This window comes from Siniperca chuatsi, linkage group LG20 (genome assembly GCF_020085105.1).
Source record: "Siniperca chuatsi isolate FFG_IHB_CAS linkage group LG20, ASM2008510v1, whole genome shotgun sequence".
NCBI lineage: Eukaryota > Metazoa > Chordata > Actinopteri > Centrarchiformes > Sinipercidae > Siniperca > Siniperca chuatsi.
The window spans coordinates 19,090,618-19,108,634 of record NC_058061.1 but is presented as its reverse complement, the minus strand read 5'-3'; the positions used below and the strand labels follow the sequence as shown (position 1 = coordinate 19,108,634).

The following is an 18,017-nucleotide window of genomic DNA, read 5'->3' as shown; positions in this document are numbered from 1 at the left end:
CTTGCAAAGCCAAAAGCACCACAACATTTCTTGAGTTGATAAGCACAAACAATAATTCACTGATTAGCTTGTCTCGATTACTGCTGATTACTCACAGCCACGAACAACAGCAGGAGTTGTTTGAGGCTGCCAAGATTCTTAATTGGATTGAAAATATTGCATAGTCAGACTGCTGTCTCAAAAAGGTCACAGAAGTCTGGTGAAATGCAAGCGCCAAAGGGTGAAGACACACTAAGCTGCCTATACACTTCAAAATAATACAACTATGCTATGGAAAATTTGCTTGTATCCAATCAAAATCCAATTAGGAGTATAGTTTCTGGAAAATGTCCCACTTTTTTTGCTGCAGACCTCAGCGAGCTTAACGAGACAAAGTTTTGGCTACACAAGATTCAGTATACAAGAGGCCATGCGAAATGATTTAGTAGCAACAATATCTACAGTATGATCTACAGTAGCTCTTACCACATTCCAGAAGAAAGGGTTGAAAATGATGGCGATCACAGCGATACAAAAGCTGGAGTCATGAAAGTCGATGAGTTTCAGGAGCTCTTCCATCAGCGTCAAGTCCATCTGAAAGAAACCGCCTCGTGAAAAATACAGTTGTGAGGAGAAAAAAAAAGCGAAGTGAAGCACGGCATATGGCATAAAAATGAATTTGAGAGACTGATATGAGTTGGAGCAGCATAGACTGATAATCCTTCTCTGTCACACACTGGGATGCTCTGTGTGGTTTTCCAGCTTGTGCCTATTGACGCCAGAGATGGAGAGCAACAAAGTATGTGTTTTAGGCCAAAGCCTTCAGTTGGCTTTGGGTGTTTTATGTGTTTTACACACAAGGGCAATACAGCCACACGTATGTCATGTCACTTTACAGTTTGACAGGCCCTATCTCCACTTTCATTTTAAGCTGTTGGACTCATATATTATATTAGACTCTGATCACATCAAACAGAATTCTGAGTGTTAATGTATCATTAGAATGAACAAATACTGTAAATAGCGAACTGTAAGTAGAACCAAAAAAATATGGTGTAATGCCTAAAGCCCTGTTAAATGGTAAAATGGCTGCAAATAAAAATGACGATATCTCTGGTTCTCCTGCATCGATTTTGATGCAGGCGATTTTGCACTGGTGGCAATGAAAAAAATACAAAATAACACCATGAATATTTACAGTGGTGGAATGTAACCAAGTACATTTACTCAGATACTGTACTTAAGTACACATTTTGAGGTACATGTACTTTACTTGAGTAGTTCGTTTTATGCAACTTTATACTTCTACTCTGCTACATCTCAGAGGCAAATGTTACTTTTTACTCCACTACATTTGTCTGACAGTTTTAGTTATTAGTTACTTTTCAGATTACACATTTTCATACCCTTCCTGTCCAGTGAAATCCATGTATCTCCAAATTTGGTGATATTGAATATTTCTGATAAACTGAAGGATTAACTTCCTTTATGGGTTGAGAAAATCCTCCGACTTCTTTAGAACTATTTAACCCCCTATTTTACTTTTGATACTTTAATTACATTTTGATGATAATATAATTTTCACAGTGTGGTATTAGTACTTTTACTAGTAAAGGATCTGAGTTCTTCTTCCATCACTGAATGTTTCAAGAGTTTACTGCTACATTGCACAAAATGATGGCCGGCTCATATTCAATTTCCATTTCTGTCTTGAAAGATAAACGCCACTTTCATTGGACTTTCAATACACAGATAATGAACTATGGAGGACGGTAATATTTGACATTTCTGCTGGATCTCTGCAACAATTAGCTAGCTTACTCCATATAACAGTCATTTCTTGTCATTGTGTGTGAATTACAGGCCACCTTCTGAGCTGCTTCTGTTGTTCACTGTGGAGGGATATTTATCTCAGATCGGTTTTTCTCATCTGTTTCCAGTGATACAGGCTGACACGGGCAGCAGGTCAGAGTTACCCTGTTGAGTTTAAGGAGTGCTCTGACCTCGAGTAAGGAGCTTGCAAGTAAGTGAGCGAAACAGGGACATTTCAAATGATATGTTGTTAACTGCTGCAGGCCGGTACAGGTGGCTGTCAGTTAGCATTGTTGTTATTGTCAACAAATCCCATGACATCATGGGACTTATTATTGAAATGAATGACAAGAGATAAAAAAAAAAAAATACTTTTCAACATATCTGTATGCAGGTTACAAAACCAATGGTACTTTTTTTTATCAAAATAAAAGTGTAACAATATTATTTATGGGTTGTTTTTTTTTACCTTAATTCGTTATACAATTTAAAAGTTACTTTGATATTGTGCTTTGTTGAAGGTGCAATGTATTGCTTGGGGTCAACATTTGTGTAGTGCGGGTTTGCAGAACACCATGCTTTTATTTTGAAAGAGGCGACTGTATCGGCTGTTTTCCGGCTGTCGGGAGCGCAGCAATGAGGCAGCCTTGTCTGAGAAAGTGGTGCCGTTTCACGTGAAGGTTAGACATGCACAACAGCTTCGTATTTAACAGTTTCAGTTTTACCTTCGAATAGTCGACGTTGCCGAGTCCTCCGCAGCAGTCCAGCGGCACAGGATGCTTATTTCCAGCAGGATTATTGTTCCGCACAGCGGCAGTGCTGCTGTCGCTCATACACACTGAGAGAACACTGGCACACCACCAGCACTCACCTATATGTGTGTGTGGGAGATAACGAATATTGCACAATATTGAGTGCAAGGGTCTTATGTTTCAGTGAAAGAAGGGTGCACTTGTGCTGTGGACAACTAACACACGTCTAAGTAACCTCTAACCCTGCTCAGTGCATTCTGGGAAATGTAGTTCATAGCTCACTTGAACTGGATAAAAGCAATGGATTGGTAGCTCACACAGGCAGCCACTTTTCTCACTCAGAAATGAACTTAAATCTTTCATGTTTGGACCTGCTGCTACACATGATAACCTGTAGGATTGATTTTTTTGCGTCCTGCATTAGTTTTCTACTTTGTAGTAAATGAATAGTCAGTTGATCTATAATGACATCTGTTGGCTGAAAATATTATGGCTTTTTAAAGTGTCACCAAATTTATTGGCATACAACCTGAACTAAGGGCTCAGTCTGTGATTTGGTGTCTATAAATGTAAATTGAACGGTAATATTACCACCAAAATTCAAATAATCTTTCCCAACTTGACTGACTTTTACTACAGTGACTAACACCTGAACTGTGAGTTGTTATTGTTTTCTTGTGCTTTAATGGGTCTGTTTGCATCAGTAATGCTTGTAATCACTGCAGCGAGCATGTCAGCTCATTCATTTCATTAGGCTAAATAGATCTGGTTGGTTGACATGAAAAACAGAAATAAAATAAAAATACTCCCTCTTCCTGCCTATCTTACATCATTCTCAGTTTCGCTCCTCTTTTTCCTCCTCTTCTCCTCCCTCCCTTTCTCATCTCTCTCCTCCTTTTCTTGTCTCATTTTCTCTTCTCTTCCCTCCTCTTTGCATCTCCCCTCCTCTTTACCCATTCTTTCATTCCATGCTTTTCTCTCTCCTCTTTTTCCTTCACTCCTCTGCGCTCCTCTTTTTTTCTTCTCATCTCATGTTGGTATATTTCTTTGTCCTGCCTCATTTCTCATTCTTTTGACTGTTTTCAGTTTTCTATTTATTTCCTTCCTTCATGTCATTACCGTTATTTGCTTTCTTCTCTTCTTTCCTCCTTCAGTTTCCCTGTCCTCTTCATTCATATTTCTGCTCAACTCCTCCTCTCTATGTTAGCCTGATATCATCCTTTCCTCTGCCCTTCATCCTGTCATTTTTTCCTCTCATTCACTTTCTAGTGTCCTCTGTTCTTCTTGTATTGTCCTCCATCCTCTGTTTTCATCTCCTACATTATTTTTTTCTCCCCTTCTCCTTCCTCATCTTGCGTTTTTTCCTTTCCTACCATTTTTTTCTTTCCTTTTCCACCTCTTTTCCACTTCTCTCCTTCCCTCCACTCCTCTCCTCTCTTCCCCCACCCCCTGCTGTTTGTTTGGAGTCTATCAATTAACTAGAAGACGCCCCATGTGGAGGGAGAAATAGAGGGCACGTAAAGCCTTGCAGCTCCCTGACTGAGTATAAAGTCCGTTCATCAGCCTGAAAGGTGTCAGCGCCGAGAACTTCATCATGTAAAATAAAACGGGCATGACATCCATCCAGCAGGTAAAGATTATGGTTATAATTGAGAGCCTCTCCTCCGTCTTCCCATCCTTCTTGCTCCTTCAGCTGTACTTTTTCTGCTCCTTAAGCTCCTGTCACCCCCAGATGCAAACTACATGAGGACCATACATCCAAACAGAGACAAAAAACATTTAATGCAAACATGACAACAAAAAAAGTTCTATCCTTTGCACAATCCCTGTTTTGTTCCCCACCAAAGGCAGTCACTCAAAGTCTGCATATTGTTTCTGTGCTGTTCCCGCTGCAGATAGAGCCAAAACACATTTTTTTTCAGCTGTTATTGTGTTCAACATCTTTGTAATGACAGAGGCTGTTCTCTAAGGCTCTCTTGACTCTTTTCATTCTCGTATCCATCCGTATAAATGGAATTGAAAGGACATTGGTATAAAACTTTGGAAGGAATAACATGATTACATATTGAGAGCAAACAGATGGATGGGATTCGGAGGAAATCGTTGTATAATAGAAGAGTCAGACAAGGGAGCTTGGGGACAAAACTGCATTGAAAGTATAAATATAATATAAATACCTATAGCGAGGCTATAATCGGTACTGTATATATTAACAATGGATCACATGACTACTTGTGAAAGGGGTGGCTCATAGTGATGAATCCACTGATAATTATCACTAACTCTGCAGTTCCCCTCAGCTCTGCAGAAGGCTTTCAGCTAATTGTTTTAGTTTTATACAACTTCGCTATTTATTCGAGATAGAAAAAAAGAAAAACAAAAGACAGTGAAAACAAAGACCAGCATGAGGATGTATGCTATATGACAGTTGTTAAAGGAAGTCACTGTTGACATTGTTTTAAAAAAAGAATGATTTGTAGAGAGGCTGGGTCATCCTGAATTTCATCCTTCATTGCTGTTTATAGTAGGGATGAAGGGAAACTAACAGCATCACGCACAGTCTCTCTCTTCCTCCCACACACACAAACACACACACTTACAACATGCATGTTTCAATGTAGTTCTGTAGCTTCAAAACCAAATGAGCAACAAGTGAAACTAAATCGTTTACAGCTCCATAGTTGCTGTCCTGCAGCTGATCCTGACATCCAACCTCTCTGTGCATGCGGTACTGGGGCGATAGAGTTAGTGTGATAGGTCAAGACAGAAGAAGAAATTCTACCTCAGGTGATCAATACAATACCACATTTAAACAAAAGAGATCTGAATCACTCCTATGTGTGCATATATGCAGGACTAAAAACAATAAACGGTATTTGTTAGTTGTCTGCGCAAAGACATAGACACACATATATAATCAAATGTGTTTGCAAGACCTGCCGTTTACATACAGTATCTGTTCCGTTTGCAGGACACACAAACGCACCCATTTCCACATAGTTAAACATTCACACAGCTAACTGTGTTTACTTTTCTGTGGATTAGACAGGAAGAGTGTGTGTGTTGTGTTTATTACTGAAATAGAGACTAAACAAGCAGAGGAAAATATAAGACAGAACAGCAGAAGCCGGTTGATCTCTCATGTACACCTTTCTCTGCAGTGAATTAAGTTGCTATGAGACTAGAAGGCTGTCAGAGTGATGAGGATAACAATGCTCTAAGTCTGTTCTTCTCATTCTCTCTATCTCACACTTAAATCAATATACTGTAGCCACTGAGAACTCTGTTTTGCCCTTTTTCTTCTTTTCCCTCTGATATGCATGCAACACACACTTCTCTGGACTTTCATTAACTACAGTATTTGCCCAAGCCCTAAGTCTATCATTGAAGGTGGATAGAAACACAGACAACATCTATTACTCAATGCAACTCAAGTTATGTCAGTGATATCACATATCATTTTCCTACAGCCATATCACAGCTGTATTAAGTTACTGCTAATGCAAATCCAACACTTCCTACCGCTGCTGCTTCACATTAAAAAGCATTCAACTGGCAGGGGAATGCTTGTATTGCAAAGCAGTCATGGGAAATGCAATGCATTTGTCACAGAGTTTGGCAGTAACCGAAGTCGGTTACCAAAAAAGCGTCTACTAAACAAGACAACAGTCAATTTCGACATTTGTTTTGACAATGGATTAGTTCTAAATATTGCAGGGAAAAGGAAACAAGAAGGGGACAGAAGGCGACAGGCTGCACACCTCCAACTCCTCAGCCAGGTAACTCCTTTCACTGTGCTTTGCTGTTGTGTGGAAAACTGCTTGCACCATGTGCAGCATGAACACAGATCAGAGCGGTTCATCATGGAATGATGGAAAAAAGGCCAATGTGAGTCCGGCTGCACTGTAAACAGATCCAGCAGTTGTTCCTCTATTGTAAATACCTGCTCAAGGAGTGTTACTGTAGTATTAAACCACAATTTTTGTTACCATGGTGACCACAAGTGTCACCAAATCAATCGGGACTGAAATCTTCTGAAATCCACCTGTTCTTCTAATGTGTGTCTTTGCAGAGTTGATACCAAAATGTCATCACCAAGACTCCACCCTGTTGGCTTTTCTGGCCCCAGTAACTGGCAAATATGGCAGTGAGCAGTAAACTCCAGGCTTCAGAAATGGATGTCACAGATTCTACTTACGTATTTTCTTGCATATTTCTTCAGTTTATGTTCTGAATCGTCCTTGGATTGTTGCAGAATCAACAAAACAATAAGACAAATGCTTAAAAAGTGCACACATTGTATGCAAAGTTGGTGTATAAGATTCACTAATGACCAAACTATTTCTGTTTGCATGAGGCAAGTAGGTCCTCATAGTGTAACACATTAAAACACAAACCCACGTTACACATAAACACACAGCCAGAAGGCCACATACAACACACACGCGCACATGGTGTTCAGCACAGGTAAACACTGTCTATCAAAACAGCTGCTCGTCGGCATCATTTCCTCCAGCTTCCTCTCCTGTTTACAGTCAGACGCTTTCACAGAAGACGAGACCCAGGCAGAGGCAGGGGAAAAAACAACCAGCGGAAGGCTCTACGTTTGCTTTCCCTCAATCCCTCTGTCCTTAGTGAAAGCATTGAATCATCAGTGACAGATAACAAATAAGGTCGATGTTATTCAAAAACACACAAGCTCTCATGACCACACGTCTGAGAGACAGAAAAATTAAGTGCCATTAATGTGATTAGATTTTTTGATGGTGTGTTATCCAGTATTGCAAGTGAACCTTTTTTTTTTTAAAACCTCTTGACATATTGAATGTTATATTTACTTGGTTTAGTGTTGGAATACTTTTAATATCTATCAAATATGTTAATCATTATAAGGATAGTTAAGAGTAATTTTTGTGTACTGGTAAGAACTCATGGTACAACTGATTCATTATATGTGTATACTGTGAGCATGTAGATTGCTTCATGGGAACCAATGCTATAAATGCCTAGAGCCACTATCGGACTGGAACAGTTGGTCTTCTGTTCACAGCTCACCCATAAGCTCCTCCTTCAGTTAGTTAACATAAACTGTTTGATGTGATACATATGATAATGTGCTACAAATAAGATAAGACATTGGTTGAGTTCATGTTAAAATGCTTTTGACTGCTGATCATTTTAGTTAGTTAGACTAATTCACAACGTGGGTGAAAAAGACAGGAAAATAAACAAGGGGAAGCGATGCCAGAAATAAAGGCGGTGTAACAGTCATCTGATGATGCGACTGAAACATTTATCGTCACGGTATCCATTAGGTTCAGTGTGCTCTCTCATTCATTTGTTCGGATGACTTTAAGCACGTGGCCTGAACAAAAGATGTGTACTTGACTCTGGCTATAGAAACTGACTTTTTTAAAACCTGCATTAACTGATTGTTTTGGCCACTTGGGGGCAGGGGAAACAGGTTGTGAACACAACATTGGCTTATCATCCCCTTTTTAGTTGATAAGGTGAACTTGTTAGCAAACAGTTGCTAACACATTCAGCTCTACAGAGCAATTAGCATTCATTTGAAGTCATATTTCTGGCCACCTAACAAATGTAATTCCAATATTCACTCTCTTTTAGCTTTTTTGGTCCCAACCTACTCTTAAAGGAAATGTCTGGTTCTTTAGCTGCTTAATGCTCCATTATGTTCACCAGCTAGTTGCTAACTGTGTCTGTCTGTTGTTTGGTGCTGAGCAGTTAGTGTACAGTGGATTTTTAGAGCTTTTCTGCTGAAAACAGTTGGTGCAGCTGAAACCAACGCTACAATACTTTTTTAAACAATGGATTAAATGACTTGTGTAATGTGAAAGAGGTCACTCATTCAGACAAACCCACAGAAAATTATCAGCCAACTCTTCAGTTCCCCTCAGCTATATGGAGCATTTTAGCGCCTTTGAGCTCATTGTTTTGGATTAATGGCCTGCAACTTTGCTGTCTTGATTTGCTCTCACCACTCTAATTAAACTAGGTTGCAGGCAGCTGTGAAACAACTCTTACAATCCAACTGTACGCTACTAGTGACTAGCTGGTGTACATAGTATTAGTAGCATTTAGCAGCTAAAGAGCCAGCTATTTCCTTCAGGAGTTGGTGGAGACCAAAACAGCACTAAAAGGAGAGTGAATATTGGACTTACATTCGTCAGGTGAACAAAAAGACCATATCTGCTGGATGTGAAACATGTTACAACTGTGATCATATGTCAATATTGTGTTTACAGCTTGTTCCACTTCCTTCAAGTGACCAAAAAAAAAAATAACACTGCTCTAAAAATCAACCAAATCAATGCCAGAGTAAGCTTTCATTACTATACAGCATCTGGGGATCGAAATAAACTCATTTGTCTTACAGCACCTATTTTGGGTTTCACCAGGCTTCAGTCTAATTACTAAATCTAATTGTGGTTCCTTTGCTCTACCTGAGGTTTGACATGGACCATGAGATTATTTCTGCCCCCAGCGCAGTTTAGCCTCTAAAAAATGATATAACTATGTTTCCACTCTGCACCGAAAGTAACTGTGTAGCAAAAATGAAGTCAATCCTTCAGTTCATGAGCCATATTTAGCATCATAAATCTATTTTCCAGCTACATATCAATCCATCCCTTTTACCCTCCATTTACCCATGTACCAATGATTCATTCATTCACCAACCCATTCAAGCATCCATCTATCCATTCATTCATCTGCAACCAATTATGAAGACTGATATGATTTGAGCTAAGTCTTATTTCTAATCTCTGTTTCCACTGCCATTATGAGCTTTGGCTTGTTGAGCTGGTCCCGGCCGGTCAGTTCATTGTACAGTGTCAGACCAGTGCAACAAATCTCAATAGTGAGGAATCAGATAACGCAGCACAGGAAATTGATAAGCATAGCAAATTTATCAAAGGAAACAATGGGGATCATCCTCTTGTTTATGTCTTGGACAGCCCTGCTGTTAATGTCGTCAGCTCAACTGAATTAACACCGATGATAATGCGTAATCCTAAAACTCATCGTTATTTGGTACTGTACTCGTCCACTGATTTGTTACAGCCATGTGATATCAAACTAGCTGTAATTTACGCAAAGAGCAAATTTACACCAATTAACTTACACAAAGAACGTATTGATCCCTACACAGGAGTGACTGGAACTTCCAGTAATAGTTGCCGATGTAATATTTGCCAACAAGATGTACAGATAGTGTATTGAGGAGTTTCTTGTAATCCAGGCATCATTGGGTTAAGCAGATCAAGCTTATGATGTGTAGTAACGGATGTTGTTGTTTTGGTACAGGAGGTGAATGCACGTGCTGCCCACTCTTCCTATGTCCTGTTGGCAAGTAAACAAACAGAGAAAGCTTTATTAGATTTAAGTCCTTGCTACCTGCTGTGATGTAATGAAGGCTAAATGTATTTCTTTCTTTATTTTGAAAAGTGTTCAATTAGTTTTAACCCAAACCTCTTCCCATAAAACTGGAAACAAAGAGCAAATACACATGGAAATCACAGTGACAGGTGCATGGCAACTGCATTAATGGGACAATAAAGACAACAAAACAGTAATTAGCATAAAAATGACATGAATGGACCATTATAATGATCATAACAACAGCAAAAAAAAAGTCCTTTAACGACATAACTGAAAGGACAGTAATCAAAACAGCACACAACTGTCCACATGTGTATGTCAGCCTACAAAGCCACTGTTCATGTATGTAAGAAATAGATAAATAAAGGTAAAACAAATGAATGAATGATTTTCTCTGACTCATTTGGAGAGAGTTTAATTATCGCTATGGTCAGCATACTTCAATCTAATGTTTTTGCCTTGTATGTAAACATAAACCCTTATGATATACATATACATCATAGTTATAGTGGCAAAATGTTGTACATTAAGATAGATTTTCAGGAAAATAGAATAAATTATATTATGTTTTGCTCATTTTAGTTATTTTTGACATGATGTCACCATCATTTGTCTTTGTTACATAAAAAAGTGTACCATGTTTGCTACCGCCTCAGGGCAGTCCTCCATATACTATAGCAATTCAAGTTGTTTTATACTGAATGTTTATCGTGTGTCATCATTCAATTCAACTCCCTCACTCTTTGATATTATTATTCAGCATTTAGACTGATATGCATTTAAAAAAATTGTCATCTTGCCTGCTCAGCACCAAATAGCAGACAGACAATGTTAGCGACTAGCTGGTGAACATAGGGGAGCATTTAGCAGATACAGAGCCAGATATTTCCCTCAGGAGTTGGTGGAGACCAAAAACAGAGCTAAAAGAAGAGTGAATATCAGAAATGAATGCTAAAGTTGCTCTGTGCCTGCTGGATATGTAAATAGCCAACTCATAACACGTTAACCGTATAAATCAAGGTGAAAATACTATATGTCCATGTTGTGTTCACAGCTTGTTTTGCTGCCCCCAAGTGGCTAAAAAAATAGTTATTGCAAGTTTTAAGACAATCTATGACGTAATTCATTTGAAGCATACTGACACCTGTATTTCACCATGTATTTCCTCTCATTTTCCCACTCTTTCCAAAAATCCTGGGCTAATTCATCACATAATTTTACTTCTCTTCCTTTCTGCTTACTTCCCCCTCCTAACTTCTTTCTATCTTTCCCTCCATAAACTCCCTCCTTTCCTCCATCCTCACTCCCTTCCACCTCTCCCTCCCTCCCTCCCTCCCTCCCTCCCCTGTAATTACAGTGTAAATGAGGCGATCTGCGATTGAACTCTGTATGTAAACAAAGAGTCACCCTGTCGCTGTGGATCGATACAGCTGATGGCTGCCGCATGATTGCAGCAGTAAATTGATGGGAGGTGACAAAGACAGGACTTCTGTACACATCCAGGCTCATGTGGGATCATTAACTGTTGCCTGAAGAAAAAAAAATGCCTTCATGCGTCATTCGTACGCCGACGCTGAAATGGCCATTTCCATCAAATATGAACAGAATGTCAATGTAACTACATGTTCAGTAAAGCATGATTCAGCCATAAATTAACTAAAAATAGATTTTGGCCTGCAAAAAAATTACACTAGTTTAAGGAAGTATTTAACATAGACAGTCCCCCATTCAATATATTAAAGGTGACACCTTGTTACAGTTACACACCATCTAATATAGTTTCCCATTAAGACTTCTACTTCCTAATATTTTCCTACGTTGTCACAAGGAAACATGCGTCACCTCTCTGTGGGAGACTCTCTTCAATCCGCCCAGAGAAGGAGATTAACGCGGTTTTCTAATTTGATCATAGTAATTTTATGAGTCTGTCAACGAGAGGCCTCTGTAGCAGTGACGGAGGCTGGTCGCAAAGAGGCCTTTCATTTTGGCTGCCAGTCTGAGAAAGAGAATGAGTCACACAGAGCACAGAGTGGCAGCATTTAAACTGTTGGTCGGTTGGTGTTTGGTGGCAGAGTTAGCACAGCCTCATGTTTATACTTCCTCTCTCTTTATTTCTGTCTTTGACACACCACATGCCAAAATAAACATAAAATATGCATTTCCCTATTCTATTGTTACATAATGCCATTATTTCCCTTGTTTGGCTCAGTGTCTTCAGTTTTGTTTATGCTCGACGCGGTGTCCCCAGCGTGAGGGTTCATGCACCAGAAGTGACTTCATTGCGCCTCTTGTGTCGAGCGCGTAGACTCTGGAAGTGCAATTTTTGAGGATAGGCCACGGTGTCTCGCTCGAGCATAAACGAAACTTTAGGCTCTCACCAAGGCTGGATTATGGACCGGGCTAGTGGGTCTGGTGTATTTTATGTTTTAGAGCAAGCGAAAAAATCTCATTCAAAAACCGACCAAAGATTGAGCTGAGGGAACCCATGACCTACGTCTCTTTGGAGTGCTGTAGCATGTGCCAAACATGTCTCAGCTCATTGTCACTTATGTCAATAGTGTAAGATATTGTCATACAGGTAGATTTTGACGATCTAGTGGATGATTTTGCAAGGAGGAAGGCAAGAAAGACACCGATATAGGAAAGCAGGGGGGCCTCCAAAAGACATGTGCCCAGGGGCCTCATGGGACCATGATGCGGCCCTGGCTTTCACTCACTCACTCATTGATTCAGTTGCTCACTTAATGACAAATTCACACTTTTTCACATGCATTTGCTTGTTGACTTTTTAACTAATTCACTCACCCACTCACTCAGCGACTCGCTCGCTTGCCAACCCTTTCACTCATACATTTATTCAGAGACTAGCACACTGAATTTTGCACTCACTCACTTAATGACCTGTGCACTCACTCACTCACTCACTCACTCACACATTCAAACATTGACTTTTTCCCAAATTTGTCTGTGTGTTTAGTGCTTGGCAGGAGAGTGGCAGATGTCCCTGTTGACTGAGGGGCCACATTTCTGCAGGGCGAAGGAGCCGTACAGAGCTGCCATTGTGCTCTTGTGTGGGAATAAGCTTTTGCATGTACTGGTGTGCATGTGTACATTCTATATATATGGATATTTGTGTACATTTTTCTCAGTCCAACTGGGTCACTGTAAATTATAACTGATGTGAATCCAAACTGGCATCCTGCAATCATTTTGAGCCACCTTTAAAGTCTAAAAGCGGTGAGTGTTTGATGTTCAAAACTTTGATTTTCAGTTGCGTGTTCCTTTAAAGTTATAACAATTTAAGATTTCAATCCTGGGTTATTTGGCGAGACCTATGGTGACAGTAAGTGCACTACAGCAAACACTCCTCAGAAAGGGAAGGAAAACTATTTACAGTGCAGCCATATAATTGCAATAATAATTGCAACTGCGATCTGATTTCATGCTGCACTCGGCGTGCAAAAAGCCACCCTGAGTTTCACCAGCTGAATGTTTTAATGTGAACCAGCAGCAAAAAGAAATATTTGGTTTGCATTAGCAGTAATGTAATACAGCTCTCATACGGCTGTAAGAGAGGTAACAGTGAGGCTGACATCAATGAGACAAAATTATGAACAGTATTGCAGCATCATTTCCTGTGAATCCCTCATGCGTAGGCCATTGCCACTAACAAGGAAAACTACTGTATAAAGACATTATTACAGAATGTTGAATGGCTTTTGCAGAAAAAATAAAGACCATAAATGGGATTTGTTTTCATGAAAATCTCAGGGATTATAACTTTAAAGTAACAGGCTCACTCAACCCAACAGCTTATATGGTACTACAAAACAGCTCGGACTACAATTACAATTTTCTTAAATATATATTCAGGTCAATACAAAATTTGCAGAGTTGTTTTGTATTCACAAGCAAATCAGCCATGTCTGTGTCGTGTATGTAAAGTAACAACCATCATATTTTACACAGTGGTCATCTGTGGCCATATAGTCCGCTGCAGCATTGCTACTTTTCTTGGAGGAAAATGACACTGGTTCCTTTGGAAATTTGTGGGAGTTTTTGTTACAATTAAAAAGACAAATTCAGGAGGCTGATTCAGCTTCTCAGCATGAAGACCCATTTAATGAGGAGCAAAAGGAACACGGTGAAATCCACCCAAAAGAGCAAAATCTCAAAGGCTAATGAATGGCATGTGGAAAAATTAGTAAGGAACATTTAATAAAAGCTCAGTTTAGACTTCTTGGGGCTGCTACTCTACAATGTAGTGTCACTTCTCATATCAAGAGATAACCTTTGGGATTTAAGTTTATTTATCATTTGAAAAACCTGAATGAAACACCGATGTTGGGTGGTAAATTCCTAAATCATATCCTGTCTCCATGTAATTGTAGTTCCATGTAAATAGCGCAGTTGTCATTACAGGAAAGTATAAACATCTTGTAAGTGAATTTTTCATTGGATTTTCACTTTGTTCAATATCTCCCAAAGCTGGAAATGTTGCACACCGTTTCAGAAAGGTAGCGGTTTGAACTGCAATTTCTTTTTACTGCATCCTGTCCGCACCACTCACCTCATCCATCATCTGCACCAACAATTATTTGTCAGTTTCTTCCATTGTTCCTGATTCTGAGTCATAGATTAATACAAGAGTTAAGAGAGACAAGAGAAAAGAAAACAAGAGAAGACAAGGGGAGGGGAAAAATGGACATGACACATCAACCATCAGGTTTTGATTGCTTAAAAGATGTTTGAATCACAAGGTGAACACAAACATTACTGAACATCAGACCTTGAAGAGTTCCTGTTGCATAACACAAAGTGAATTACAGTGCCGCTGAAAACGCCCACATCTGGCAGGTGTCTGATGCTTAGTGATGGAGCACTCATTAATTGCAGTTTTGAAAGTACACTCAACAAGGCTCTCAGTGTAGTCAAATGCTGCTTTCTTTTAATACAAAATCTGTTTGAATATAAATCATGCACAGAAAACCTAAAGTTATCTCCCTACGTTAGTCCGGGAAGTTGGTTGCTCTGTTTTGTGATTCGAATTGCAGGTGAAAAAAAATGAATGATGAGGTCACAAGACTGTTGCTGTGAGTTTTGAAAGTCTGGTAATTTGCCGTTACCACAACTGGAGACCCATGAAAGAGAGACAGCTAGCTAGACCCCAGCTGCTTCCTATGATGTGGAAAGAGCGCATCTTTAAGTGTGCAGGACTTAGCAGGTGTTGGAATAAAACAAACGAAAAGTAATGTCTAGTGGAAATCAGCACTAATGTTAGTAAGCTAAGCTAACTAGCTTCTAATTAGGAAGCTAATTACCCAACTTACTAGCTTCCACTTTGGGAGTGAAATACAAACAGGGTCCTCCCAAACGCTGAATGTTGTAAAGGAGCAGACCGGCTTACATTGCTAATGACGTGCTGCTGTCAGTAAAGCAATGCAAGTACCTTTCAACAACAAGGTAATTCAAAGTGCTTTACATAAGCCACAGAAGTTGACAGCACATCACCTGGCAAGGCTGGCCCTCAACTGTCAGTGAACTGCTGCCATGGGAAAAGCACACACAGGCTCTAAGCTTAGAGGTTGTTTCCAGAAATATGTCACAAACAGGGTTATACCAGCTGAATGGTATTAAATTACTGATCAAATTTATAAATGACTAATTCCAATTTAGGATAAAGACGCAAAAATGCAAAGCTTAATAATGGATTTCCATTTTATGGTTCATCTAACTGGGTAATGACATTACATGATTTCATCTTATTTAAATTCACTCGCTTAGAAAGAAACAGGTAATTTCCTGTTGTAGACAAACCACAGAGCGGCTCATTGGAAAGAAATGTGTTTTTGTGGTTTGAAAACTGTTAACTAAATAAAATCCCTGCTATAATATATAGGCTACAGTGGTGCATGCAATATTAGGTGTGCTGTGTCAGCTATAGCTAATTAATTTAGCATCTTGATTTTGATTATTTGCATAGCTGAGGCAAAAATTCTCAATAACCAGACCCTATGAATCTGTGATCTCATTTTCCCACGGTGGCATCGAGGCTCTGTCTATCTTGAAGCTGTGCTTTGGACCAGAGCTATCAATTACTGTCTCTTACCAAAATCTACAGAGCCAGCAGCTTAGCATCTGTCCTGCTGTGAAGTCTGAGGATGGAGAGAAACAACAAGTGAATCAATCTGTTTTCCATCTTCAGGAGGAAAAAAACAATAAACACTGTGTGATAGCCCTTAATGGGCAAGTTGGCTTTCTGGCATAGATGGCTCTCATCTTCATCAGTTAAAACACACAGCATCATGTTAGCTCCAGGAAAGTGTTTCACCTTGATAACTATGCAATAAAAATGGCCTAAATACACTTGAATGAATGAACAATGATTATTACATTTATTACACCACACCAGGATTTTTTTCATGGTGAATTTGACTGTAAACTCTGTTACATACTCGTGCCAGGTGAGCAGTCCACACTACACTATTAATACATTACTTCATGTCAAGTTTTCGACATGAATGATACAATGTTTAGCTTTGATTTTGGTCACAAATTCAGATATATTAAAAGGAGCACTGATTTACAAATTATATTTACCTAGAGTGTATGTCCCACGCACACAAAAGTTGTGTTTCCTGCCACAAAAGGACACTATTCACTGCTGTTTACAGTAACAGGGTTCTTTTGAGCCCTCCAGTATTAGAAAGTGACGGGGAAAAGGTAAGAAAATGCAAACAGCTGTTTGTGTGATAGAGCCCTACTAAGCCACCTTGGTTCAAGGTGTCTGACACTCTTATGTGATGTATGAGGGACAAGAAGGAGATACAGGTTGGCTTCTGATGAATGAAAGTGAAATAGAAGTCCTCTGGTGTGACCTCAAAGGACTCTCTGGTGGCGAGTGGAGTATTCGGATGAGAAGGTAGCAATTGGAAGAGCTCAAAAAGTCTAGAAAATGGGCAAACTTGATTTGGGGAAGGTAAACGTAGGGTGAGTGCAGATGATTCAAGAGACTTTCCAGGCAACAAGGAGAAAAAAAAAGAAATACCCAATCTATACTGAGTTAGTCATTATGATTATTTTTGCATCATCCTTTCCAGCTGCACTCAAAATTCTACATTCACAAAATAACTGTAGCCACCATTGTAGGTCATACAATGTCACATATGTCAGAAACACAACTGAATTTATCTGCAGTTGTATACTTATGGACTCATCCTTTTTTGCAGCTGTAGAATATGCACAAATGTATGAATGTGGGGATCATTCACTACCACCTCACCTTGATAAAGAGGTGTAAATATTCCTACAATTAAGGAAACGGTAAACTGATATGTTAGATAAGATGGAGGTACACAAGCACAATAAACTGGAGCTCAAAATAAAATGTTTTGTATCATTTATTTCCTCTTAACTCTTTACTCTCATTATTGCATACATTTTACTCAAGCTTGCTTTGGGGAGTTTGTAATGGAAAGAAGCATAACTCTTAATCAGACCATAAACTGAGATCAAATGAGAACTGAAGCATGAAAAGGAATCAAAGGAATACTTCTCAATGTGTGTTGTATGTGTCATACAAGTACAGAACTGATTTATTGCTATCTGCTGGATTATCAATGCTTTGTAACTCATAGGATTGTGTTTGGGGACACTTTAAAGTTGAGGCTCTTAGTTTGTGCAAACAATTTTTTGTAACATTTAACAGTTGCTATGAAACACATAAAAACCTTGACTGTTTAACACAAGCGTATTATAGAACGTGTTGTTGCACGAATTTCATTCTAAGCGTTTTGGTGTTTTTTTTGCCATGCTAGTAGCATAACCTAAATAGTTTTCCCATCAGCCTCAGCTGTACTTTGTGGGTTGTTTTTTTTTTTTTTAAATTTGTTCATTGGTAACTGTTAGCATGCTAACATGCTAAACTAAGATGGTGACCATGGTAAACATTACCTGCTAAAAATCAGCATGTTAGCTTTGTCATTGTGAGCATGTTAGTATGCTGATGTTAGCATTTAGCTCAAAGCAAAAGTACAGCCTCACAGAAGCGCTTGCGTGGCTGTAGACTCTCCA

General features: G+C 39.3%; 1 protein-coding gene across 3 annotated transcripts in view; it reads right to left on the bottom strand.

The window, feature by feature from the left end:
• The window catches only part of pemt (phosphatidylethanolamine N-methyltransferase), a 67,305-nt gene extending 63,983 nt beyond the window's left edge, over positions 1-3,322 (bottom strand). The window contains exons 1-2 of one of the 3 annotated variants that reach the window (XM_044179193.1): positions 2,517-3,322; positions 466-573 (exon numbers count right to left, since the gene is read on the bottom strand). In XM_044179193.1, the coding sequence (XP_044035128.1) occupies positions 466-573; positions 2,517-2,624 (216 nt within the window). In that variant the 5' untranslated portion in view covers positions 2,625-3,322. The remainder of the gene's footprint in view (positions 1-465; positions 574-2,516) is intronic. The other 2 variants (XM_044179196.1, XM_044179194.1) reach the window with 2 other exon arrangements.
• Positions 3,323-18,017: the final 14,695 nt, after the last annotated feature.